Genomic DNA, 25,110 nt, shown 5'->3' with positions numbered 1-25,110 from the left:
CCCTTTCCTATATTATTCTTAACTTCCCCCTGTCTATTTTGTACCAACAAATTATGCTTCTTAATCCCCGCACCATTTCCCCATTCCCCCCTCCCCCTCCCAGCTGATAACCTTCCAAGTGATCCCCGTACCCATGACTCCCAAGTTCTGTTTTTTAAATTGTGAGTGATTCCTGTTGGATCCCCCCCCCCCCCCCCCCACCGTTGGGTTTCATTTAGCTCAACAAGTGTTTTCACCGAAGGTTGCTATCTCAGACCTCCTTGTCTCCTGCAGACCCAGGCGGGGGCAAGATGGCGTCTGTGTTTCGCAGCGAGGAGATGTGCTTGTCCCAACTGTTCCTCCAGGTGGAGGCTGCGTATTGCTGTGTCGCGGAGCTGGGAGAGCTGGGGTTGGTTCAGTTCAAAGATGTGAGTGCCGCATTCTTCAGAGGCCAGAGGGAGGTGCGGTGGGCGTTGGCAGGTCTTTCCTTCCGTTTCTTGGCGGTGGACAAATCGCAGGAAGAAGAGCCCCGGGCTGGAAGAGGTGGAATTTCATGGTTCTGGTCCTCTGATGAGGACTTGCAGTATCGTTGGGCAGGGGGCTTGCAAACATGTCTTCCCGTCTTCCACATGTATGTCCCCTACAGGAATGTTTTGCAGCTCTACGGTAATCACTCCATGTTAGATGCATCGCGTTTTATTTCCTGTGGAGCAACCTCATAGCATTGGTTATATCCAGCCGCATGTGAATGACCAGACATTGCTCTGAGGAGAATTCTTTCTGACTCGTCTGTCTGAGGACAAAGTGTCCTGGAGCCTCCAGTGTCCAGAGTGACATCCTGGGACTACTGCCTGGAGTGTGATTTTGGGGTGTTATTTCCCAGAGGCACTTTAGACCCCCATCAAGCTGTTTTGAATCTGATTTAGAAAATTAGTTTCTACTCTTCTTTACTTCCCCACCGAAGTCAAGGTCAAAACTAAGCTCCTGCATGGAAGGGTCTTGTCCTGTTCTTTGTGTTCCTCATTGCTAGCATAGGACCTGATGTGAAGCACTTCCTCGCTGCCATTTATGGGGCTGAGCTGAGGGGTCGCCAGCCCAAGAACCCTGAGTTTTTGTTAATGACCATGATATATTGCATGGAGCTGTGCAGTTTTCAAGGTCCCATCGTATTCATGACTTCCATTGAGGAGTTTAAGGCTCGTTTGGATAATACATGCAGCTACAGTAAGGCCACATTAACTGTGGGACGACTTTGTTTTTCTTAAAACAGCGGTTCTCAACCTGTGGGCTGCGACCCCTTTGGGGGTCGAACGACCCTTTCACAGGGGTCGCCTAAGACCATCAGGAAACACATATATAATTACATATTGTTTTTGTGATTAATCGCTATGCTTTAATTATGTTCAATTTGTAACAATGAAAATACATCCTGCCTATCAGATATTTACATTACGATTCCTAACAGTAGCAAAATTACAGTTATGAAGTAGCAATGAAAATAATTTTATGGTTGGGGGTCACCACAGCATGAGGAACTGTATTAAAGGGTCGCGGCATTAGGAAGGTTGAGAACCGCTGTTTTAGAAGGATAAGAAGGCCAGAGCTGAAGCTTTGGGGCAATTGAATGTAAGAACATCAAGGTGTGTTTTGCCTGTAATATCTTGCGTATGGAAATAATCTATTTCTAAGACGAGTGACATTCTCCAGCATTCAACAAATATATAAAATAACCAAAGGGGGTGTGATGGCATCTGTCGCTACTAACGTGTGCCGTGTGGTGTTTTCCCGCCTCTAGTTAAATGCGAATGTGAACAGCTTCCAAAGGAAATTCGTGAATGAAGTCAGGAGGTGCGAGTCTATGGAGCGGATCCTCCGTAAGCCGTTTTCTGCCGACGGTCTCACGGGGAACGGGCGGGGAAGTCGATGGCGGGCAGGTCTTGATGAACAGACCTGTCCCTCTGGGGAACACTTTTCAAAGTGACCCTGGAGGCAGGGTGGGGGAGGTTACAGAGGTGGGATCTGGGAGCTGGTGTTTGTGGCAGGTCCCCGGGGCAATTCGGGCAGCTGCGGAAAGCGCCCTGTCCTGCCTGACCCCATTCCTTAGATACGAGAATATGTATATAATCATCTTGGGCTCTCTGGTGGTGTTTCTTCACTCAGGTTTTCTGGAAGATGAGATAAAAAATGAAATCGAGGTTCAGTTGCTGGAGAAGTTCCCGCAGACGCCTCTCCCGCGGGAAATGATTACCCTGGAGGTAGGTTCTTCCCTCCTTTGCTAAGGACAGTCAGGAAGTCCGTCCCAGAGGAAATATTAATTCAGAAAAAAACAACCTACCCGCAAATCCATCATCTCAGCAAAAACTGCGCCAACTTTTCTGTTTTCCGGCTTTATTCTGATAAGCTGTATTTTTATAGAACGACGGATCCATCATAGACACTGTAGTTTTTCTGTGATTTTAATGGGATCATTAAGTGGACAGAGCAGATGGTGAGACATGAGGATTTTGGTTTTTCCCCCAACAGCGTGCCACTGTAGCCAGCGCTCGGAATCCAGGGTGGCGATGGTCTCGGAGGGGAGGGAGCGTGAAGCTGCGCGATGAGCGTGCGGCGTTCATTACGAGGCTCTCTCCACTCCTGTTTGCGGTTTTACAAAATGCTGAATATTCAAATTTACCTGCTATTAAAATGCTCTTTTGGGGGGTGGAGGGCGGACTAGCATTGCATGGGTATATTTTACTGTTTATCTTAAAAAATCTCTGTGGTAAGGGTGTCTTTCAGATAGATTAAAAGAAAGCATCTAGCACGATCATCTCTGTCTTTTAATAATAGGTGACCTTAGTCCACTTTCATTTATCGAGATTATTGATTTGCAGGCTTTCTGGCACACCATTCCTTTGGCTGTTTCCCCTCTCCTCTTCTGCCTTTCCGTAATGCCCTTCCACACTTTCCCTGCTCCTCTTGGTTTAAAAGCTGTAGATTGTAGTTACGTTTAACCTCTCAAGATACACACTGAGTATATTTTTCCTGTAAAATCCGCTGCTGGTTCCATGACCATTCCTTTGTGGGTAGCCTTTAAGGTTTTGTCTTTGTTCTATGGTTTCGCTATAATGTGTTTAAGTATGGATTTATTCTTAATTGTTTTTATTAAATATTGAATTGATATAGTAGACTTTTTAGAAAAAAAAATAAAAATGTACAAGGGATAAAGGATAACAATACAGCAAACTCCACCTTGTATAATAAGGTAAACACTGTGGTGCCCCCACCCCACCCCACCCCTCCCCCCTTGGAGATTATTACCACCCTGAATTTGGGTCCTTTCTTTCTCTTGTTTCTTCCAAGTTTTATTTAGTCTTCTAAGTAGCTTATGGTTTAGCTTTGCACCTTCTTACATTTTACATAAATGGAACCACATGGTTTGTGCAACTTGCTGTTTTCTTTCATCATTTCACTTTGTAAGACATCATGTTGTTTCATGTTTCTGAAAGAAATTCATTCCCACTGCTGGGTGGGGTTCCTTTGGTTAAACGTACCACACTTTATTCATTCCGTTGTTCCTGGGCATTTGGATAAATGAGGAATGAGCCTTCACATTTTAAAATTATTTACTATATCTCAATAGTGCATTCACAAATCTCATCTGTTGAATTTTGAATTTCAATAGCTATATTTTATATTGCCAAGATTTCTAAATAATTCTTTTTTTTAAAATTATTTTTTTTTATTACAGTTGTCCCACTTTTTCCCCCATTGCTCCCCCCACCCTGCCCCAAATAATTTTTTAAAAAAATCTACCTATTCTTATATTTTAGAACATAGTTGTTTAATGATTTCTTATTTTTCCTTTTGGTGAAAGTAAGACCTTCATTTATTTCCTTGAGCCTTTCTTAAAAACTTTGCACTCTTGCAAACTATTCTACAAAAATCATTCCATCCAATGCGATTTTGTGTTCTGATTATTGATTTTGCTGGTAATTTTTCTTATTGTTACGTTTTTTCCCACTCTTTCCATTTGTATTAAACAAATGATACAGAACAGCTGTCATTCTTTAAATACGCAAGCGCACAGCTGGTCCTCTCACTTCCAGAGTCACACCCCTGGAGCCTGTCCCTCACCCCATTTTCTCACGTCCCCTGTCCCAGTCCAAGGACAGTCCTGGGAGGAGGCTGGGGCAGAGCTGCAGTCGCCTGCAGAGCCTTGGACATGCAGTTTGGGTGGGCTGGGGTAGAGATGAGGGGGGCAGGTTCTTAGAGAACCTGTTTACTGCCACATCCCCAGCCCTGTTCCCAGCCCTGTTCAAACCATTCTCCATAGCCCACCTCCTCTCTGCCCCGCACCCACTACCGAATGGCGGGGCCCTAACACCATCCTTACTCCACATCCATCTCTGGCTCCAGCCTGCCCCCTGGTGGGGGTTCCCAGACCCATTAGCCTCACGAAGCTCCCAGGGAGACAGTGCAAGATACCCCGGGAAAGGCTGTTATGACCCTGACCCTTACAGAGGTGAGACAGGGACAGGTGATGGTAAGGAGAGAAGTTTCATTTCCAGGCCCAGGGTCCCTAAGGTCCCCTTTCCCCAACAGCCTCCTGAGACTCCTTGGGGAAGGCTCTCAGCACCCCAGGTCTCTCTAGCGCTCTGGGCTGCTTCTCCAGCCAGCTCCCAGAAACTTCTGAGCTCCGGTTTCATCATTGCAGCTGCCCTGGCTGGCGACTCCCTCTTCCAGCCTCCAGGTGGTCAGCGCGGGAGATGCTGGGTCAGCAGGTCCTGTAGCCCAGACAGGGTCAGCGTCTCCTTCTGGCCCTCCACCGAATACTGGTGGAAGTTCTGGATGAGGGTCTCAGTGGCCCTGTCCTCGTCACTGAATTCCTGGGCATCCTCGGCATTGGCTGACCGACACTGTCCCATGGTGCCTAGTGTGCTTGGTGCCTGGGTGAGAGTTGTGTGGTCCTACGAGCTGCCCTGGAGGAGCCGATGGCTCGTGGCCTGACGGCTGACAGCCGCTGAGACAGGACAGGCCCTGGCTTCCTTCACCAGCCCTTTTCTCTTGTGCGCTCAGTCTAGGAGGGCGATTGTCCTTTTCTCTGCTTCTGTCTCCTTGCGTCTGTGCCTGCCCTTCTCCGTCCCTTTTCTTCACTAGCTTGTATCCGGTTCTCCAGACCCCAGCCCGTAACTGGCGGCGGTTTGTGGAGGCGGGGAGGTGACACACTAGGTTTCTCTTTCTGTATTTTATTCATTATTACAGTGTGTTTGGGCGGAAGGAATCCTCACCATATCAATTCCCTTCAGATCCCTGTTCAGTGTTTAAATGGGGAAGAGACATGCAGGCTGCCAAAGTGCCTCACTGCCTTCTTTCTTCTCCCAGGGGGGTATTTTCTAACCCTCCCCATGGTGACCGGGCTCCAGAGTGTGTGCCTAGCTCTGCCTCCAGCTGTACAATCACGCTGAGCTGATGACTGAGCAGGCTGCTCGCGCCAAGCTGTATTGTGGCGCATCGAATATTTCTTTCCTGTTTACTTCTCTCTTGTGGTTCATGTACAGTAAACCTCATAGCGCTTTCTGCCTGCATTGTCTTTTTCCTCCCACGTTATAGACTGTTCTAGAAAAACTGGAAGGAGAGTTACAGGAAGCCAACCAGAACCATCAGGCATTGAAGAAAAGCTTCCTAGAACTAACTGAACTCAAATATCTCCTGAAGAAAACCCAGGACTTTTTTGAGGTCATTATTTGGGGATCATTGAGTAAAGGGCCCTTTCTCCCACACCCAGAGCCTTAAATTTTTATTTTGAAAATTGGCTGGTTTGGAATATGAACAGATCCCTGTTTCTGTCCCATGGGTAGGCCCTTGGTGAACGGGAGAGTAAACCCAAACATAACAATACGATGTTATTAAAAAGCATGTGCCCCCAAATGGTCCGGATGGAAGTGGAAATCAGGACAAAGCAGAACAGTGGGATTTCAGAAGGAAGAGATCAGGGAAGCTTTTGGATCTGGCAAGGAGCACTCTACTTTTTAAAATTAAAGCTTCCTTAAAAGCAGAAAAACACCTTGAGGTATGGGGTGCTTTTAAGGTAGTTTAAATGCATTTACTAAATGCAAATATTGATCATTTAACTTTCAGACGGAAACCAACTTACCTGATGATTTCTTTACTGAAGACACTTCTGGTCTCCTGGAGTTAAGAGCTATGCCTGCATACATGACTGGAAAGCTGGGGTAGTGTAATTCTGCTCTGCGTGTTAGGCAGAAATGGGTCCTTGGTTGGTAGCTCAGTGCGTGGCATGTGGATACATTTCCCTGAGTGTTTGAATGAATGGATGAACAAACCAATAGCCACTGGAACGCGAACAAATTCACATGAATTACTCCACACAGTAGTGAACCCAAGAGTAACCTTATTGGGTTATTGGAGTTGCAGGTTGTGTTACCTTGTTAATGGTGACACTAAAATTCTTGAGCCAGGAGAGCACAATGTTTGGATTGTCGCCACATGGGAAAGATGTGGGGATAATCATTTTGAGGTTTGTTTTCTTTTTGAACTGTTGTCTGGCTTTGGAACAAGGCTTAGGGGATATGTGTTTTTTTCTTTAATTTTGAAATGTTGATTTGATAATAAAATAGATTTGGACTTTGAAGTTGAAGTGCAGTTAGAAATGGGATAGTTACATAATCAATTCATTCACAAGTGGTGATGATACTATGTGATTATTTCCATCAAAATGTGTGGTGATTCAAAAGGGTGGGATTTCACACCGTGTCCAAGTAAAATTGATGAGTTGACCAATGTGCTGAGTTTTGCAATTCTAGTTTTTTATTCAACAGATACTGGATGGCCTGCTATTTGAGGCACTAGGCATTGAATATGAAATGGAGAGAAAAAATACCTATTGAAAATATTTGACCAGAAAGTAATACAGGATCCACATACATTTAAAATAATAGACCAATGAAAGTTACCATCTTTAAGGTTAATGTGTAAGGTTTGGGTCAGAAATTACCTAGATACCTGGATGATGGTGAAGTAAAGATGTATACAAATCCATATGTATGTTTTGCTCTTAGTACATTATTTGAAAAAATACCCAGAGACCATTGCTAAGCATTTTGAATATTTACTTCAGCTGCAATTCTATAATGAATGGTCTGCCATATTTGTAATTGCAGATAATTGAATACATAGTTTTGGGGTGATTAAGGAAACCTCACCATGTCAAAGAAAACAGGAGGTCACGGAGGGACTTGGGGCAAATTAGGGCTGGGAGTGGCCTCGTGCCCCCTGCCAGGTGGATGTGGCTCATCATCTGCTCAGGAGGAAGTGGTCCTTCAGTGGCGCCTTCCATAACCTTCTCCCTGCACCCCGCTGCCTGTACCTCAGTCATGTCTCCTCTTCTTCCCGTTGACCCCAGGTTCACGGCTGGTGTGATAAACAGGGAGAGGATGGCTTCCTTTGAGAAGCTGCTGTGGCGAGCTTGCCGGGGGAACATCTACCTGAAGTTCAGTGAGATGGACGTGGTTCTGGAGGATCCCGTCACGGTGGGTATCTCAGGCCGCAGGGGACTGACTTTCTCTTAGATTTCCTGGGGCCCTCGCTGCCGGGGCCTCGTTCCTGCAGGTACTGAGTCTTAAGTTCCCTAGCTTCCTCTTTTTTCCCTTTTTTTTTTTTTTTTAAATCTCTTTGAAAGGTCAATTCAAGGACTGATTCTTATTAACACCTCATTCCTTCGGGAAACGTAGCTACACTCCTTCCACACTAGGCAGCAGCTGGGTCGTTATCACAAGGAGCTAAACCGATTTAGGCCAGTGTGCCCCAGCCTGCAGTGTGCACATGAGCACGGGAATGACCTGAGAGATTCAGAAAGACCCGGGGGGGACTTCATGGGTGAAGGAACCTTGGGAAATAATGTAAAGCAGGCCGCTCCCCAATTCTTAAAACACCCTTTCCTTGCTCCAATGAGCAACTGCCAAGGAGATGATTCATTTTGGTATCATTTTCAGTCAATTCTTATAATTTCCATTGAATCGATGCAACCTGAACTATCTGTTTCTGGACACCTTGTTTCCAGTTTCTCTCCAGAGTATAGACCCTATGACGACCAGCATCATGCAGGTGGATTTTTATTTTATTTTGATTTACTTCCATGATAGGAATTCAAGGAAAAACGATTGCTGGCTTAAAGGGCGTGGGGCATTTTTGTGATGACAAAGGGTTTCTCAGTGGGGTCAGACCTGATTCCAGTGCCCCGTGGGGTTATGGGATGAGTCTGTTGGATTTATTGTAACTTTTCCAACAATGGGTTTCATCATTGTACCTTGACTACCCTCCACCCCAAACAAAAGAAGAGAAAAACAGCACATTTCTTTCCTTAAAGTAAAAGTTGAACATTTTTATATAGACCTATGAAATATACATTCTCCCTTTCTTGTGAATTGTAAGAACTGGGACTTTCACGATACAATTTAATCAGTGCTCGTAGGAATGTGCATTGAGTAGCTGTGTGAGTGAAACATTAGACAGAGCCTTTCCTGTGTTAAACATCAAACACCTGCTCACCCCTGAAATGTCTGCACGTGGGCATTAACCCTGGGGAGCAGGGTCGGCTCTTTTCATTTTAAGCCTCACAGTGGCCTGGTGAACCTCTTCTGGGTGTTTACTTGTTTATTCATACATCTCAAGTATTGGCCTTAGAGCTGAATCCAAGCCCCAGCTGTGATGGAACTAGTTAGCCTGCACTGGCCTCCCTGCTGGTCCCACATAGCCTGCCTTGGTGGCCTTGACCTCCGCCTTCATGCATTATGAACTCAGATCAACCTGGAAAAGTTGAAGTTTTCCAGTTTTAAATTTATATCTATATGTATGTATATATATATACACACACACACATATACACACAACTATATGTATATAATATATATTTTATATTAAATATATAATAAATATATAAAGTATATTTTAATATGTATAAATATATATTTTTAAACCTAAAAACAGAATTGTACATTTTGAATGTAGTCTAACTAGAAAGAAAAAATTTTTGTGTGCTTGTTCTGATTTTCCAGAAAGAAGAAATTAAAAAGAACATGTTCATCATATTTTATCAAGGAGAGCAGCTCAGACAGAAGATCAAGAAGATCTGTGAGGGGTAAGCGAGACTCCGTGGCTCTTCCATCAGTGACTGGGGCAGGGTTGGGTCAGCAGGTGTGCCATGCAAAGTGCGCGATTGGGGCCACTTCCTTAGGGATTTAGAATAACTTTCCTGCATGTGACAAGAAAGTGTGAAAGATGCCGCTGACTTTTTAAAAATTTATTGTTTATTTTATTTGTTCCCATGGCCATTTAGCTCCCTTATACCTTCTTCCACCTCCCCCCACGCCCCTCCCCTCAGCAATCACCACGCCGCTGTCCCTGTCCATGAGTCCTGTTTCTTTTTGCAGCTGACTTTTAATAGCTGTAGGAGTAGGAACGGAGAGGACTTAAATAGGCAACATTTAAAGGTAACTGAAAAGTGGACATTTTAACCATTTCATTTCATCCCTGCTCATAGGCAAACCTCATGCTAGGCTGTGTTTAGTGTTAACATAAATCATCTTATACCCAGCTTCTTAGAGGCAGAAATCACTCAGTAAAGAAGGACATTAAGGCATTAATAAATTCGGGGTGAGGGGGAAGAAGGGACAAGGTAAGCTTGCAGCCTTATTTACAGAACAGCTCACAGCCTTGGCGGTTTGAATGAAGCTCTTTCCTATGATAGAACCCCAGCTTTAATTCAACTTGTACAAGCCATGTGGTGGAAACCCTTATAATGGGGTTCCTTTATTGATGACCACAGAGAGGGTTGTTCTAGGAAAAGGTGGCCACCTCACCAAAGCCAGCAAATAGTGGCTTAGCAGAAGCAGACGTGCAGAACGCTTTTGAGCAATAACCACATGTCCCTCTGGAATGCATCAAACCCAGGTTCCGAGCCACCATCTACCCCTGCCCAGAGCCTGCGGCTGAGCGCAAAGAGATGCTGGCTGGTGTCAACATGCGGCTGGAAGATTTGATCACCGTGAGTGTGGGGGTTAGGCGCGTGATCTGAGAGGGGCTGCCGCTGGGCTACCTCTGTGTTGCTGAGTGAGTCCCGTCCTCTGGGGCGCTTGCTGGAAACTGGCTGGGATGCTTGCTCTGCCCTTGCAGCTTGAGGGGCAGATTTCATAATTAAGAAACAGTTCCGTAGGCTGGAGGTGATGATTCTTCCTGTCAGTCATGCTTTGGCTGGGGTTAGAACTAACCACAGCCCGAGGCCCCTGCGGGTCTGACAGAAGCAGCCCTTTATCGCCAGCCTGGCCTCATCTGTGATATAACTAACGAGCCAATTAAGGGGAACAACCAGTGTGACTGATCCTTTTTCTGCTGAATTGCCCAGTTGTTTGACTTGACCAATTATTCTGCAAAAACAGTCAGTCTGGTTTCGCTGTGTGAACACACCCCAGGTTCAGATCTTCTTGTAAAGTCCACCGTCACCCAGGGTGGCGCTCTGTACTTACACGATGAGAACACTTTCTTTAACAAGCTTTGGACATGCTCACGAAGAGCAGCTGGTCCCTCTCATGTTGTGAATTCTACAGCGGTACCGTCCAGAACTGTCTGTGGTGGCGGAGATGTCACAGAACTTGCGAGTCCGATGGGATAGCCGTGCGCCACATCTGACCATTGTGCATTTGGAACATGGGTGGGCAACTGAGAAACCAAAGTTTTATTTAATTAAAAAAAATCCTCACCTGAGGTTATGTTTATTGATTCTAGAGAAAGTGTGGGGACAGGGAGAGGAGGGAAAGAGAGTAAAACATCGATGTGAGAAAGAAACATAAATTTGTTGCCTCCCAAACGCACCCCAACTGGGGATCAAGCCCACAACTTAGGTATATGCCCTGACCGGGAACCGAACCCGAACCTTTTGGTGTATGGGATGATGTTCCAACCAACGAAGTCACCTGGCCAGAGCTATTCTTATTTGATTTTAATTAAATTTAAAATCTAGTAGCTCCATGTGGCTGGTGTCTTGATCAGCACAGTCTAGGTCCTCAATGACTGACTGTCTTTAGAAATTATGTGTGCGTGTCTCAAAACTCTTAGGCTAACAGATATCCTAACTGCCCCCAGAAAAACCTGTGCTTGATTTCCTTAATCCTCTTTATTCCCCCTTTGTCACTTGTCAAGGAGACTGTATTGCCCTGAAGCAGTTTCCCATGAGACCCTCTCCCCCAAATGCCTCCGTAGAGAATGGGACAGAAGCTATGCTGACGTTCTGCTATGCTCAGCATGATGTGGGTAGCCATGGATAAAGGTTACTGATAGTTTCACCCAGACAAAAACAAACTCCATTGTAAATAAATTCCATGTGGGCCATATCATCCATTCATCACTCCATTCATTAATCCAGTGCCATTTTTGGGAGAGATTATGTATGTAAAGCATTTTAACAAGCGCATCAGTTTTCTGGGGCTGCCGTAACAAACTACCATAAACTGGGTGGCTTAAAACAACAAAAGTCTATTCTCACGATTCTGGAGGCTGGACGTCTGAGATCAGGGTGTCGGCAGAGCCCTGCTTCCTCTGGAGTCGTGGGGATAAGATCCTTCCTTGCCTGTTCTGCTGTGATCTCAATCTCTGGGTTCCCCCCAAATCCATGTGTTGAAAACGCAGTGCTGAAGGAGTTTGTATGAGGCTGTGGGGCCTTTGGGAGGCAATTAGGTCAGAGGGCAAAGCCCTTATGAACAGGATTTGTGAGAGCTGGCTTGCCCACCCCCCGTGGGAGGATAGAATTTAAAGTGTGCAACCCAGAAACGGGCCCTCACTGACCACGCTGGCACCCTGCTCTCTTCCCGCCTCCAGAGCTGTGAGAATAGGTTTCAGTTGGTTAGAAGCCTCCCCATCTGTGCTACTTTATTACAGCATCCCAAACGGATGCGGGCATCTTCGATTCTTGGACTTCCTCGGTTTGCAGATGGGTCACTCCAGTCTTGCCTCCATTACACAGGTGTTCTCCCTCTGTGCCCCCGTGTCCAGATTTCTTATAAGGACACCTGTCATAGTGGAGGCAGCCCACTCTACTCTGGTCTGGCCTGATCTTAGCTTGATGACATCTGTGAAGACCCTGTTTCCAGATAAGGTCACATGCGTAGGTACTGGGGATTAGGACTTGAACCTATTTGATGGGGAGACAGGATCCAACACATTACAATTGTACTGGAAGGGATTTAGAAAAAGAAGAATTTGGCCTAAGAGTTTGAAACTCATGGGGCAGCCATGCTGCTCATGAAGGTTAAGGCCAGAGCAGGGGGTCCGCCGCAAAGGAAGCTGCCAGGGCTGACAAAGCCCCGTTTGCAGCTTTGCCAGACGTTTCCATGAGTGTTCCTTTTTTTTTTTTTTGCCCAGGTTATAACACAAACAGAGTCTCACCGACAGAGGCTCCTGCAAGAAGTAGCTGCCAGCTGGCACTCCTGGGTCGTCAAGGTGCAGAAGATGAAGGCCATTTATCACATCCTGAACATGTGCAACATCGACGTCACCCAGCAGTGCGTCATCGCCGAGATCTGGTTCCCGGTGGCAGACACCGGACGCATCAAGAAGGCGTTGGAGCAAGGCATGGTGAGTGGCAGGCGCCGCAGGGAAGGGGAGAGGTGAGTCACGTCCGGCCTTGGCAGCTCCTGCCTAAGTCACATGAACTTCACCAGGGACTTGATGGTAGGATTGTCTCCTTGTTCTTTGTACCTTCAGTTTATAACCATATGGTGGGGCACATACCGGAAACTCCTTTCCTTCTCAGCCTTCTACAGGTACTCACCATTCCTTTCATCTTCAGCGAGTGTATAGTAAGCACTGATGTACCAGCCACCCTGCTCATTCTGACTGTAGACCCCACAGTTCGGTGTGACTGTAGATACCATTCCCTGCCTCGTAAAGGTCACAGTCAACCAGGCACCTGTAACAATAGCCACAAGGAGCAGAGGGCGGGCTCCCTGTGTGTGTACTGTTATAAGGCTGTTGCTGGAGAGGGGGCCACTCTGAACAGATGGTATTGGAGCTGACTTCCCTAAATGTCGTGGGGAGATTGGGGTGGGAGAAAGAGCTTCTAGGCTGAAAGGGTCTGAAGATAAAGGCTTTGGGGTGGAGTGGGACAAAGAGATAGGAGCTATCTTTGTCCCCCTAATATAGACAGGAAACTGAGGCATGGAGTGGGGAAGTAACTTGGCTACGGTCCTGCAGCCAGGAGGCAGGACTTGAATGTCTTCATGTTATGGTCTAATAACTACCCAAGTGGGGCACTTACTAAGGGTATTTCACTTAGACTGGGAAGGGCAGAGGCCTTCCTGGAGGAGGTGACACATGAGCTGAACCGAGGAAAGGTGTCTGAAGAGAGGTGGGAGGAGTGTGCAGAGCAGGCCCACATGCAGACCAGCGGCTCGAGAGAGGGCGTGACGGTGTCAGGGATGGGGAGAAGGCCAGGGAGAGGCTGCTGGGCAGGTCCCGAAGGACTAATGGCGGTGTCAGGGAGCTGATTTTATTCCCGTGTTGGGTGACATGATCCATTTTGTGGAGAGGACCATAGGACCATGGGGAGGAGTTGTCCTAATGCAAGGATTTAACTGAACAGTGTCATCTGTAATCAACTGCTACAAGGCTGCTTAGGGCATTTTCATCCTCTGAAATAATCAAAGTATTTCCCCAGATAGGAGTAGAAGGCCCTATGTGGATAGGAGATGAGGAGACAGATATAGGGGGATGGCTATTATGATCACCAATAAGCAGAACAATATAATACTTAGAGCCATGGCCGGGTAGCGCAGCTGGTTAGTGTCATCCCGATATGCCAAGGTTGCAGGTTTGATCCCTGGTCAGGGCACATACAAGAATCAACCAATGAGTGCATGAGTAAGTGGAACAGCAAATCGATGTTTCTCTCTCTCTTTCTCCCTCTCTCCCTTTCTTCCTTCCCCCCTCTCTCCCAAATCAATACATAAAATTTTAGGTTATAATCATATCATGTCTGCTGCCACTGTGGGGCATCTTAGAAAAAAAAAGGAGGAAGCCATAGTCTGCGATCTCAAGGAGGTCACAACCACACACAGGAAAGATACAGAGTCATGGAGTGAAGGAAGACCTCTTCTTGGGGAGGTTACTTAACCTCTCTATGCCTTCCTTCCCTGATCTCTAGCGTGGGGCTTGTGATGCCTGCCAGGTGGCACAGGCAGGAGCACGCAGTGAGCTGGCGCTAAGTCCCACTGAGGGTGCAGGTGGTAAATGCTGTTGGAGTTTGGAGTGACCAAGAAGGTCACTTGGGTCAGCAAACAAGGGAGGTGGCTTTGTGGAGGTGACTGATTTCCATGGAGAAGCAGTAGGGGTGCCGGTGTGAATGGAGGATTGAATCAGTGGTGTAAAGAAGTCTTAATTTGGCCCTGGTGGGTGTGGCTCAGTGGATTGAACGCTGGCCTGTGAACCAAAGGGTCGCTGGTTCAATTCCCAGTCAGGACACATGCCTGGGTTGCGGGCCAGGTCCCCAGTTGGGGGCGCCTGAGAAGCAACTACACATTGACGTTCTTCTCCCTACCTTCCCCTCTCTCTAAAAATAAATAAATAAAATCTTTAAAATAAAAATAAGTCTTGGTTACAAGGCAAAAGAATTCTGGTTTCATTCTTAGGTAATAGGAAGGCTTTGAGCATTTCCAAATAGGGGGGTAACGTGACTACAGTTGTGCTTCTGGTTCGTTTCATTTTAATAAGGAAGGCACGGTCTGGCGTGTCAGGTAAATGGAAAGGAAAGCGATGGAGGGCTTGGCTGGTGGCTGTGGCAATGGGAGGGAGCGGGATTTGAAAGGGACAATTAGCAAGATTTGGAGAGTGGTTGATTCAATCAGGAGAAAGGAAAAGTCTTCGAATTCCAAAGTTTAAGGCACCCGGAGATGCAGGCTGCCGAAGGAGCAGGCTGGCCTCAGGGCGTGTCAATGCTGTTCAGGTCTGGGCTCCTGGATTACTGGGGTCGCTCAGACGGGGGAGTCTGGAAGCCTAGGCAGGCAATGAAGAAAGAAAGGAAATTGGGGAGAATGTCAGGGCCATTTGGAAGATTGAAACGAAATTCGGAAAGTGGATAAACTCTTGAGGGGAGTCAGTGGAGAGAAATGAAGAGTGGAGACCCAGGGCTGAGGCGTAAATATGCGTTTCAGGAGCAGGAGAGTGGGAATGGCCACAGAGTTCGGAGAAACTCTCCTCTCTTGACAACTCTGCTGTCAGGTAAGTTAGATAAGTGTTAGGAAGGTATGAACTTTTACAGAAGAGATCACGAGTCTCAGAGGGGTCCAGCAATTATCCCACGTTCACCCGGTAAGTGATGGCAGGGGTCGGCCCTGTGATCCACCGGCCGGTGCCCAGCCCAGGGCTGTCCTCCTGACATCTTTGTCCCATGTTCTTTTTTGCAGGAACTAAGTGGCTCCTCCATGGCCCCCATCATGACAGCGGTGCAATCTAAAACAGCTCCTCCCACGTTTAACAGGACCAATAAATTCACAGCCGGCTTCCAGAATATTGTAGATGCCTATGGTGTAGGCAATTACCGGGAGATAAACCCAGGTAAAGGGCCTGATACGTTGCACGCCCGAACGGCTTGAACATGAAAATTGGGCAAGATTTCCCCCTGCAGTGGCAGCCTCGGAGGTGAATTGCTTAAAACGGTGACTTGCCTAAAATCTTTGGTTTGTGAATGCTCTGCGTTGTCTTCTGGAAAGGTGGTTAGTGAAAGATTTGTTCCTTGTCAAGATTTTCCGTGTTCTCCCTTACACAGGCAGCCAGATTTGGTTCTTGTTTTCTTAACAATTCAGTGAGGGTCACCTCTAAGCACCTTCTCAGTCTCCTAGTTGTGTGGGAGAGAGGGAACACACAGAACTTGTAGCCAGAAGACTGGATTCTTAGTGACAAAAACTGATATTGGTGTCCTGGTTTGTAAAATAAAAGGGTCGACCAGATGTCCATTAGCCAAGCCGTTCATGGTGCTGTGCTTGCCCAGCCTGAGTCCCAGTCTAATTTATGACCCCTAATGCAGGGGCCCCATAGGTGGAGGGTCCTGTGAGTGACTGCTGGAGGTATGTGGTACAAGTGCACGGGAGGGAAACTGACAGAAGACGGTAGTGGAAAGAAAATAGAAAGCACTTAGAAAACTGATTTTGAATCCCATTAAACCTGGTGATCTTGGGCAAGTCACTTAACTGCTCCCAAACTCAGCTCGTCTGTAAAGTGGAGAATAATAACGTTTACTCAGTGATGAGCTAATGTACGTGGGAGCTAAGCGGTGTCCGGGGTGTGGATGTTGAGAGATGACAGGATCGGAAAGACACAAGGGAGCCAGCATATCATGAGGAGCGGATAGAGGAATCTTTAATGGGGAGCCTAAGGGGTTGTTGGGAAAACTCAGGCTGTCGTGGGCCTCACCTCTGCAGCTCCCTACACCATCATCACTTTCCCCTTCCTGTTCGCTGTGATGTTTGGAGACTGTGGTCACGGGACTGTGATGCTGCTGGCAGCCCTCTGGATGGTCCTCAACGAGAGACGCTTCCTCGCCCAGAAGACAGACAATGAGGTGGGTGTCCATCAGATGTAGCCCCTCATTTCCTTGAGATTATACATAAATATTAAAAGGTGTGTGTTGTCTTTACCACAGAAATAACATGTTTTTTGTGAAAAGTAAGGGGAAAATGGAAAGTAAAAAAGGGCCAAAACTCAACATAAAAACTTCTGGCCGAAGGTATATCCTTTGATGGTTTGGTGCAGTTTCTTTTAGCATTTTTTTTGTATATTGCTTGGCAAGGTGTTGATCCTCCCCTCCTTTGTTTTTGTAACATTGACTTTTTTCTTTGATTATAAAAGCAATATGTGCTCATTTGAAAATTGGGGCCCTGGCTGGTGTGGTTCAGTGGATTGAGTGCCAGCCTGCAAACCAAAGGGTTGCTGGTTCGATTCCCAGTCAGGGCACATGCCTGGGTTGCTCTCCAGGTCCCCAATTTGGGGTGCGCAAGAGACAATCACACATTGAAGTTTCTCTCCCTCTCTTTCTCCCTTCCTCCCCCTCTATAAATAAAAAGATAAAATCTTTTAAAATAATAAAATAATAAAATAAAAATAATTGGGATAATACAGCCATCTATGTAGAGAAAAATGTTTTTGTATCATCTTTCCAGTTTCTTTTCTGGGCTTATACAAAAATATATAAATTTCAAAAGTTGGGATCAAATAGTGCATATTAATTTGTAGTCTCCTTTTTTTTTTTACTTAAAATATTACAAATATATATATATATATATATATTTCATGGCTGAGCCCTTTGCCCCCAAGCCTGTGATCAGTGTCCTGATGAAGCACTGAGAAATCTTGAATCCTGTGTTTTCACTTGTACACTTGAAGCCTCTACGCCTTCCTTGAAGTCCCTGCACAGAGTGATGTATGTGAAGGCTCAGACAGGCCAGGAGTCCACACTGTGTCCAAGTTAATCACCTAGCGTCGCTTTATGGCCACTGTTAATACATTTAATGAAGTGGAAACATGCCTTTAGCAATGTTCTGAATTTTAAGACTACCTGCCATCTCTTTTTACAGGTTTACTGAACTAGAGCTAATTCAGTGATGCCATAGTGAGTTAATTATAAGCCAGGTTAGTGATAAATCAACCTATGACCAATATAGTTTTTCACGACATGCATTTTAATAGATGTGATTTCCTGTAATAAATATATGAAATCTTTAAGTCACACTCAGCGGTTCTCAGCGCATCACCCAGTATTAGGGGAAAGCACATTCTCTTCTTAGTGGATGGACTGGGAAACCCAATTTTATAATGAAGACCCAAAATGAGTATAGATTTGACTTGCCATAAAATTTAGTAGCCTTGTGAGGCCAGCTCAGTGCTTACTGCCTGGAAGGACTTGAGACAACAGCCCCCAGTTTTCAAGTCCCTTCTTTTATAGGTGAGGCCTCAGTTTCTGCTTGAGTTACATTTTCTAGTCAAGGCTGAGTTAAAGAATATGAGGTTTAGAACTGTTTTGATCATAAAGACCAAGGTTGGCCCTGGCTGGCTAGCTCAGTTGGTTAGAGCATCAAGGTTGCAGGTTCAATCCCCAGTCAGGGCACACACAAGAATCAACCAATGAATGCATGAATGAGTAGAAAAACAAAGCAATCTCTCTCTCTCTCTCTCTCTCTCTCTCTCTCTCTTTCTCTCTCTCTCTCTCTTTCTTTCTATAAACTCAATCCAAGAAAGCTCTTCCCAGTGTGGCTCAGTTGGTTGGAGTATCATCCCATATACCAAAGGGTTGTGGGTTCAGTTCTCTGCAAGAGCACATACCAAAGCTTCCAGTTCAATCCCTGGTCAGAGCGTGTATGGGAGGCAACCAATTGATGTTTCTCATATCAGTGTTTCTCTCCCTCTCTCCCTTCTTCTTTCTTTAAAATCAATAAACATATTTAAAGAAAAAGAATGTGAAGCTTATATATTTTACTTCTACAGTAGCAACTACTAGTCTAGGACTTTCCTGATTCACCTGTGGAAGCTCAGGAAAATCATGGTGTGTGTTCTCTCTTGCTATTTGGGTCACTTCACTTTGATGTCTGTGTCATCGCGTGTCCCCTCTGGACAGGGCCCATGTTCCTGGCTATGGAGACACCCTGTCACACACTCTCCTGGGGTCTGGGTCAGAGCTCACTGACCGTCATCCCCTCTGTCTCCTCACGGCAGATCTGGAACATCTTCTTCCATGGGCGCTACCTCATCCTCCTCATGGGCATCTTCTCCATCTACACGGGCTTCATTTACAACGACTGCTTCTCCAAGGCTTTCAACATCTTCGGCTCTTCCTGGAGCGTCCGACCCATGTTTAGAAATGGCACCTGGAAGTAAGTTCACAGTCAGAGGTGGGTTGTTCCCTGGCCATCCAGATGGCCTCAGTGACAGCTTTCATGGCTGGGTGAGTCTATGCCTGGCTTGGCTCGGAGGTGCACCTACAAAGTCAACAAATAATTCCATGTTCTCAGCTGAGCATGAAACCTTGTGCCACGTCCTCAGTAACTACTGGCAACTGTCATGCATAGAAATAGGTTTTTAAACTTTAGCTCAACTAAGTCTATATCATGGAGCACATGCCATGTGCCAGGCATTGTGACAACTAGGACGGGCAGGTGTAACCTGGGCATCCTAGTAGCAGTCATCGAAGTGGGCTTCCTGGAGGAGAAGGTGACATATAAAATGCTCCACACTCTGGCAGGGAACTGGAGAGAATGTGAAGGGATGTACCCATGCACTTAGGATTATTCATTGTGGTTTTGTGAAAAAATGCCCTTGGTATCTTGACAGGGATTCCATTGAATCTATAGGTTGCTTTGGGAGGTATGGACATTTTAATGATGTTAATCCTTCCTGTCCATGAGTACGGTACATACTTCCATTTACTTGACATCCATGCACATAGAACTTGGACTTTGCTCTAAGAAGGGCTGGTGCAGGTGTTGAACTATAGAACTAATTGGTTTCCAGTACGCAAGGCTCTCCATACTCGCCAAAAGGGTATTTTCTTTAACTGCTCAGGCAGGTCATTAAAAGCCAAGGAGGAGATGTTCAGTTTTGCAGTCCCGGTTCCCTTGTATGTGCCTCGTGGGCGATGGAGTGAGGCAGGTACTGGTAAGGCTGTAAGGGCGGGCGGGGTGGCTCCCGAGATGTGCTGGCTGTGTAAGAGTGGGACCTGGATGCTCTCCACATCCCCACAAACTTCTTCTCCGTAGGCATTGGCCGAGTCTTCTGCGCAGCTAATCAGATGAACAGTCATTAGAATGGAAACACCTCACTTCAGGAATGGAAGCTTGTGGCAGGGGGGAGGTGGGGAGGGGACTTTTGAGTCTGAGAGGTAGGTTACTTGGAGGAAGGGCAGTGGAGGAGAGGGAACAGTGGAGGAGTGCAAAGGACACAAGTAGAAATGGTGACGACCCTGGGATCTTTGGCTGCCCGCTTCACACACCGGAGATGCTAACCACAGTAACTTCAGGGTTCATTCTCAAGGCCTAGAAATCACAGGTGACGTTTCCTCGCATCTCTGCCCAGCTTCTTCAGGTCAGCTTGAGGTTTCTATGTCTCATTCTGGAACTTCCAGCTGAAAATAGGACAGGAACGAACCAGAAGAAGGCGGAGACAGAGATGTGTAAACGTTTTTGCAACCTTGCTTCCCACAGTTCCTCTCCCAAGCAGGGTAGGACTAACATTTCTCTTCAGGGTACTTCAAGGGTTTTACCTGCTCCCTGAAATTCCTACTCACATCATCAATGGGGGAGAGAATAAGAATAAACAATTAGTGGATATTTCAGTAGAAAAGATTCAATCTGGATTCTTTTTGACACTGAACTTTCCCAAGTGCATTTGAAGGGCTTGGTGCTGCTGGAGGCCCAGAGAGTGGGTGGGCCACGGAGTTCCAGCGCATTCCCTGTTATTGCTCTGCTGGGTCCAAGTTCCCTGTGGTACAGGACAGGAATGTTAAACAATAAATAGATCCACAAAATAAAGAATAAAATATTTTATAGAATTACAGAGAGTCATATGTGTGTGTGTGTGTGTGTGTGTGTGTGTGTATACACATACATACATACATATATATGATTTTCTTTGCTTTTTTGGATATTTTGTTTCTTTGGCTTTGCAATTAGTATCCTGAAGAGACACCTAGAGGAACAAAACTTCAAAAAATTGAAAGACAAATTACTTAGGTCTGCCCTTCAGAATGGAATTCATAAGCACAGAGATGGACTTTTGAAACGTGTCAAATCAGCATAATTTCACCGAACTACCAACGCAAAATTTTATTTACCCCAGATTGTGATTATGAAAGGACTGTCAGTTGGCCCGTTGTCACTGCAAATGTGGGTCAGAATGCTGTTCTTTTGGGCATGTGCATGTTACCTCTGCCCCAATCCAAAGCTCTTCAAGGCCAAGCCCGGTCTGAGGGATTCTCAGCCACACACCTGGGGATCGATGGCCTAAAGCAGAACCTCATTAACAGTGAGGCAAAAGAAAACTGCAGGCATCCGTCAGAGTGGCCAAGGACAGCCAAACTGGTTTTGGTCATTAGCCAGAAGCTAGGTCTTAGGCTCACTTCCCCTGACAATTGACTAGGGACAATGTCACAAAGACATTCAGCACCAGACACATGCCTGTCATCATCCAGTATTGGATTTATTGGCTCAGTGAGGGAGATGGCACCCCCCTGGGGACCATGAGCATCTCAGAAGAGGGTGTCAGAAAGGATAGACTTAGAGGATTTGACTAAGAGGATAGAGGTTATCTCTGGTCATTTTTGTGGTTTGGACAATGTCCTTATATTGATATGTCCGTATTTTGATATCAGATATGGTTGCGGAATGGTCTTGTTTTTGTTCTGATCTCTCGTGTCACAGGGTTGCCTTGTCTGAGGTTCGTGTTCTGTGAACTTGTTTATACTCCACAGCAGACTTAGATGTGGCTACCAAGCCAGTTCCCTCCCGTCAGGGGTGGCTTTCTGGTTTGTGGACACACAATCACGTCTCTCTGCTGATTAAATCCAACTGTTTGCCCTGAGGCATGTTGTTAGGACAGGGGTCTGTGTCTAAGGTGACCGGTTTGGGCCAGCTGTTTGCACTGCACAGTGAGGGCCTGGGTGGCATGATCAGACTCCCCAAGTCTCCCTTCTGTTACCAAATACCCTCGGCACCTCCGCTGCAGAAGGGAGGGGATGTATTTCCTGACAGCCTGTCAAACTTGCCAGCACTCTGCTCCTCGCCTTCTCAAGTCTTCATTTGGGGTCCCTCTATTGATGTGTACTCTGTTTTGTGCTTCTAGGTAAAAATGGGACAGAGATTTAGAGACATTCAGTGGACCCCAACTGTTGAGGGCCAAGTTCCACAGAGATCAGGGTCCCTGTGTGGAAGCCAGTTCAGTCCTTCAGGATGAGCCCACATGCTCCCAAGGACAGATGTCCCAGGCTTGGCCCTGGGCTGGGATTTATTTCCTGGAGGCTCCTTCATCCTCGCCCCTACCTTTTTTCTGATGCAGTGTAACTTTTCTTTATTTATTATATACACCCCATCAGGCTGAGAGCGATTTGAAAACTCAGCTATGAACTCCTTGGGGGTTCGCTAAGCACCGCGGACAGTCCTTGGCACACAGTAGGGACTCGGTGCCCGTTCGTGGAATAACTGAGTGAGCCACGTGGATGAGCCACACCAACAGTGAGACTTTGATGAAAGCGACGATGGCACTGTTTCTTCCTGCCTTGGGATGACCACCAGCTCTGTTTTTGTGTTTTCTTTCTCCCCCTGTAGCGTGGAAATGATGGAAACAAACCCGCTGCTACAGCTGAACCCCGCCATTCCGGGAGTGTACTCTGGAAACCCATACCCGTTCGGGATCGATCCGGTAACAACGTCCTCTTGGCCTAAACCGTTTCCTAGTTAAATGTCTTGCTGAGGAGATCTCTGGGCGTAGGGGAAGAAAGGGCCAGGATCTGCAAATCAGCAATCTTATGCTGAGGTAGAGTTTCATGGACTGAAGGTTTCTGTGACCCACGCATTGAGTTCAAATAATGTCCTACCGAGTCCTTTACCCAGCCCCTGGGCCATTTTCCATGTGGCTCCCCGGACATCTGCCCCTTTCTCCATCACGTACACCCTTCTGGTTAATAATGACCACTTCCTTAAGAGGCCCTGGGTTGCCTGGGAAGGATGCGTGTTAGATCAGCAATTTAGCATCCTAATCAAGTTCCCTACTGGGGCGTTTTCTTGCAGTGGGGTAACATCCTTTTTTGTTTTTTCCCTAGAAAAAAAACAAATTCCCTTTTGTTTTTGTTTTATTTTACTGCATAGCATTGATACAAGTGAAAAAAAAAAAAAAAGGTCGTCACCCTTTATTTCTTTATAGATCGATCTCAACGGGATTTGAGCCAAGCAACCCAAAGGTGCTTCCTCACCCAGCCTTTAGATAGGACGGGCTTCCAGACGACTCGCACGCGGAATGTCCCAGAGCTCTCCGCCACCAGGTGGCAGCCTTGGGCTCCGAATGAGCTCGAGTGAGCTAGCGCTGAACTTGGCAGACGCGGTCTGTGTTTCTCCTTAGCGCTCTCTTCGTGGGAGAGAGCCTGAAACCTGTTCTAGCTGCTGACAGTTGGGAGAACAGTACTGGCCCTCACGTTGGTTCTCTGGTCTCTCCTATCTCGTGGGTCCATCTCCTGTTTTCCTGGGTCCTACCAGGGCCTGCCCTCTCGCTCCGTATAAACCCAGAAAGGCCTACCCAGGATTTGTTTAACTTGCTGCCCAGGGGCACTGGTGGCCCAAGTTTTATCTGAAGAGATAAAGTCCTTGAAAGCTGGTTTGTAAGTGCTGAAAACAAATGCACGTTGTTATTTTTGCAGACAGAAAGGCCTTCTCTATGGTCCCAGGAATTTCGTGATTAGGGAGCAGGTGGAAGAGGGGTTGGGGGTGGGGGAGGCGCGCGCGTGTGTATGTGTGTGTGTGTGTGTGTGTGTTTCAGGGTCTGGTTGACCTTGCTTTGACTCTCACTGCTCCTGCTGTCCTCACTCTTCCTCACACAGCCCACATCTAATTCAGCAGCAAGTCCTATCCGCCCACATTTTACGTTTCAGAACTGAGCGGGGTGGAGTGTGTCCTTTCCTGCCATTTTGTCATCTGCCCACTAGTCAGAAAAGACAGGAAAACATGAGGCTGAAAGGGGGGTAGGATGTTCACAACAGTCTTTGTCCAAGTAACACGTAGGTTTCTGGAAATCTCTGCTCTTTAAAAAAAAATACATGTAATTAAAAATCCATATAATACAAAATATTATAAAAATGAAAAGAAAGAGGTGTCTTTCCCACCTCTTCTGTTCCTGCAGTCCTATTCCCCAGAGATAACCCTTAAACAGAACATTTCTGTGCCTATTGAGCACGTATATATATTAATAAAGGGTTTGATTTTTATATAATGTAAATTTCTACAGCTGCATTTATGGACAGTGGGCAGCATTTATTTTGAATCAAACCATGAAATAGTTGGCTGCCAGAGCTGAGAGGTCTTTCTAAAGGTGTTTGTGTACATTTTGTAATGAGCATGACAATGTCTAAAAGCTCACACTTTGGAATCAGGCAGCCTGTGTTTAAATCCCAGCCTTTTAATTCCTTGCAGTGTGATTTTGAGCAAGTTAACATCTCTGTGTGTCTCTTCAGCTATGAAATAGACATAATAACAGCTCTAACCCATAGGGTTGCTCAGAAGATTAAATGATTTTTACATGTAAAATGCCCAGAATAGAGTCTGGTACATAAATCAGGTAAATGCTCCTCTTGCGATTATATTATTTCTTCCTAGGAGTTTAAGTAACTTAATCTCCTGGAAATTAAGATAAATTCCTTTATCTGTAAAATGGAAATATTTATACAGTTTCCTCCCTCATTCACGGGGACATGTTCCAAGATTCCCCCAGTGGGTTCCTAAAACCATGGATAGTACTGAATCTATGTATACTGTGTTTCTTCCTATACATACATACCTATGATAAAGTTTAACTTACAGATTAGGTATGGTAAAAGATGAACAATAACTAATAATAAAATAGAACAATTGTAACAATGTACTGTAATAAAAGTTACACGGGTATAGTCTTTCTCTCAAAATATCTTATTGTACTATACTCACCTTTTTACTTAAATGAAGCACTTTATAGATTCTCTTTGACATATTCTAATTGCCAGCATCGCTATCTTGCACTTCGGGTCGTTATTAAGTAAAATAAGGGTGACTGAAACACAAACACTGTGGTACCAGGGCAGTCGATCTGATGACCAAAACGGTTGCTAAGTGACTCATGGATGGGGAGCGTGTACAGTGTGGAGACGTTGGACGCAGGGATGGTTCGCCACTCAGGTGGGACGGAACGGGACGGTGGGAGATTTCATCACATTGCTCAGAATGGTGCACAATTTAAAACATATGAATTCTTTATTTCTGGAATGTTCCATGTAATATTTTCAGACCACAGTTGACCCGGGGCAACTCAAACCAGGAGAAGTGAAACCACAGATAAGGGCGGGGGTGGGGGTGCTCTGTC

The 25,110-nt window shown here is 46.0% G+C and overlaps 1 protein-coding gene across 1 annotated transcript in view; it reads left to right on the top strand.

Annotated features, from left to right (window-relative positions):
- The first annotated feature begins 263 nt into the window (after window positions 1-263).
- Window positions 264-25,110, top strand: part of ATP6V0A4 (ATPase H+ transporting V0 subunit a4) — a 41,328-nt gene continuing 16,481 nt past the window's right edge. The window contains exons 1-13 of the mRNA XM_090287565.1: window positions 264-407; window positions 1,775-1,853; window positions 2,140-2,234; window positions 5,572-5,697; window positions 6,100-6,194; window positions 7,385-7,511; window positions 9,036-9,118; window positions 9,931-10,024; window positions 12,394-12,606; window positions 15,432-15,582; window positions 16,446-16,585; window positions 18,733-18,890; window positions 22,335-22,428. Coding sequence (XP_090143691.1) covers window positions 291-407; window positions 1,775-1,853; window positions 2,140-2,234; window positions 5,572-5,697; window positions 6,100-6,194; window positions 7,385-7,511; window positions 9,036-9,118; window positions 9,931-10,024; window positions 12,394-12,606; window positions 15,432-15,582; window positions 16,446-16,585; window positions 18,733-18,890; window positions 22,335-22,428 — 1,572 coding nt within the window. The 5' untranslated portion in view covers window positions 264-290. The remainder of the gene's footprint in view (window positions 408-1,774; window positions 1,854-2,139; window positions 2,235-5,571; window positions 5,698-6,099; window positions 6,195-7,384; window positions 7,512-9,035; window positions 9,119-9,930; window positions 10,025-12,393; window positions 12,607-15,431; window positions 15,583-16,445; window positions 16,586-18,732; window positions 18,891-22,334; window positions 22,429-25,110) is intronic.

This window comes from Furipterus horrens, unplaced genomic scaffold, assembly GCF_987537825.1.
Source record: "Furipterus horrens unplaced genomic scaffold, mFurHor1.1.pri manual_scaffold_9, whole genome shotgun sequence".
Classification (NCBI taxonomy): Eukaryota; Metazoa; Chordata; class Mammalia; order Chiroptera; family Furipteridae; genus Furipterus; species Furipterus horrens.
Note: the sequence above shows the minus strand (reverse complement) of the source record. Positions and strands in the feature narration are given on the sequence as shown.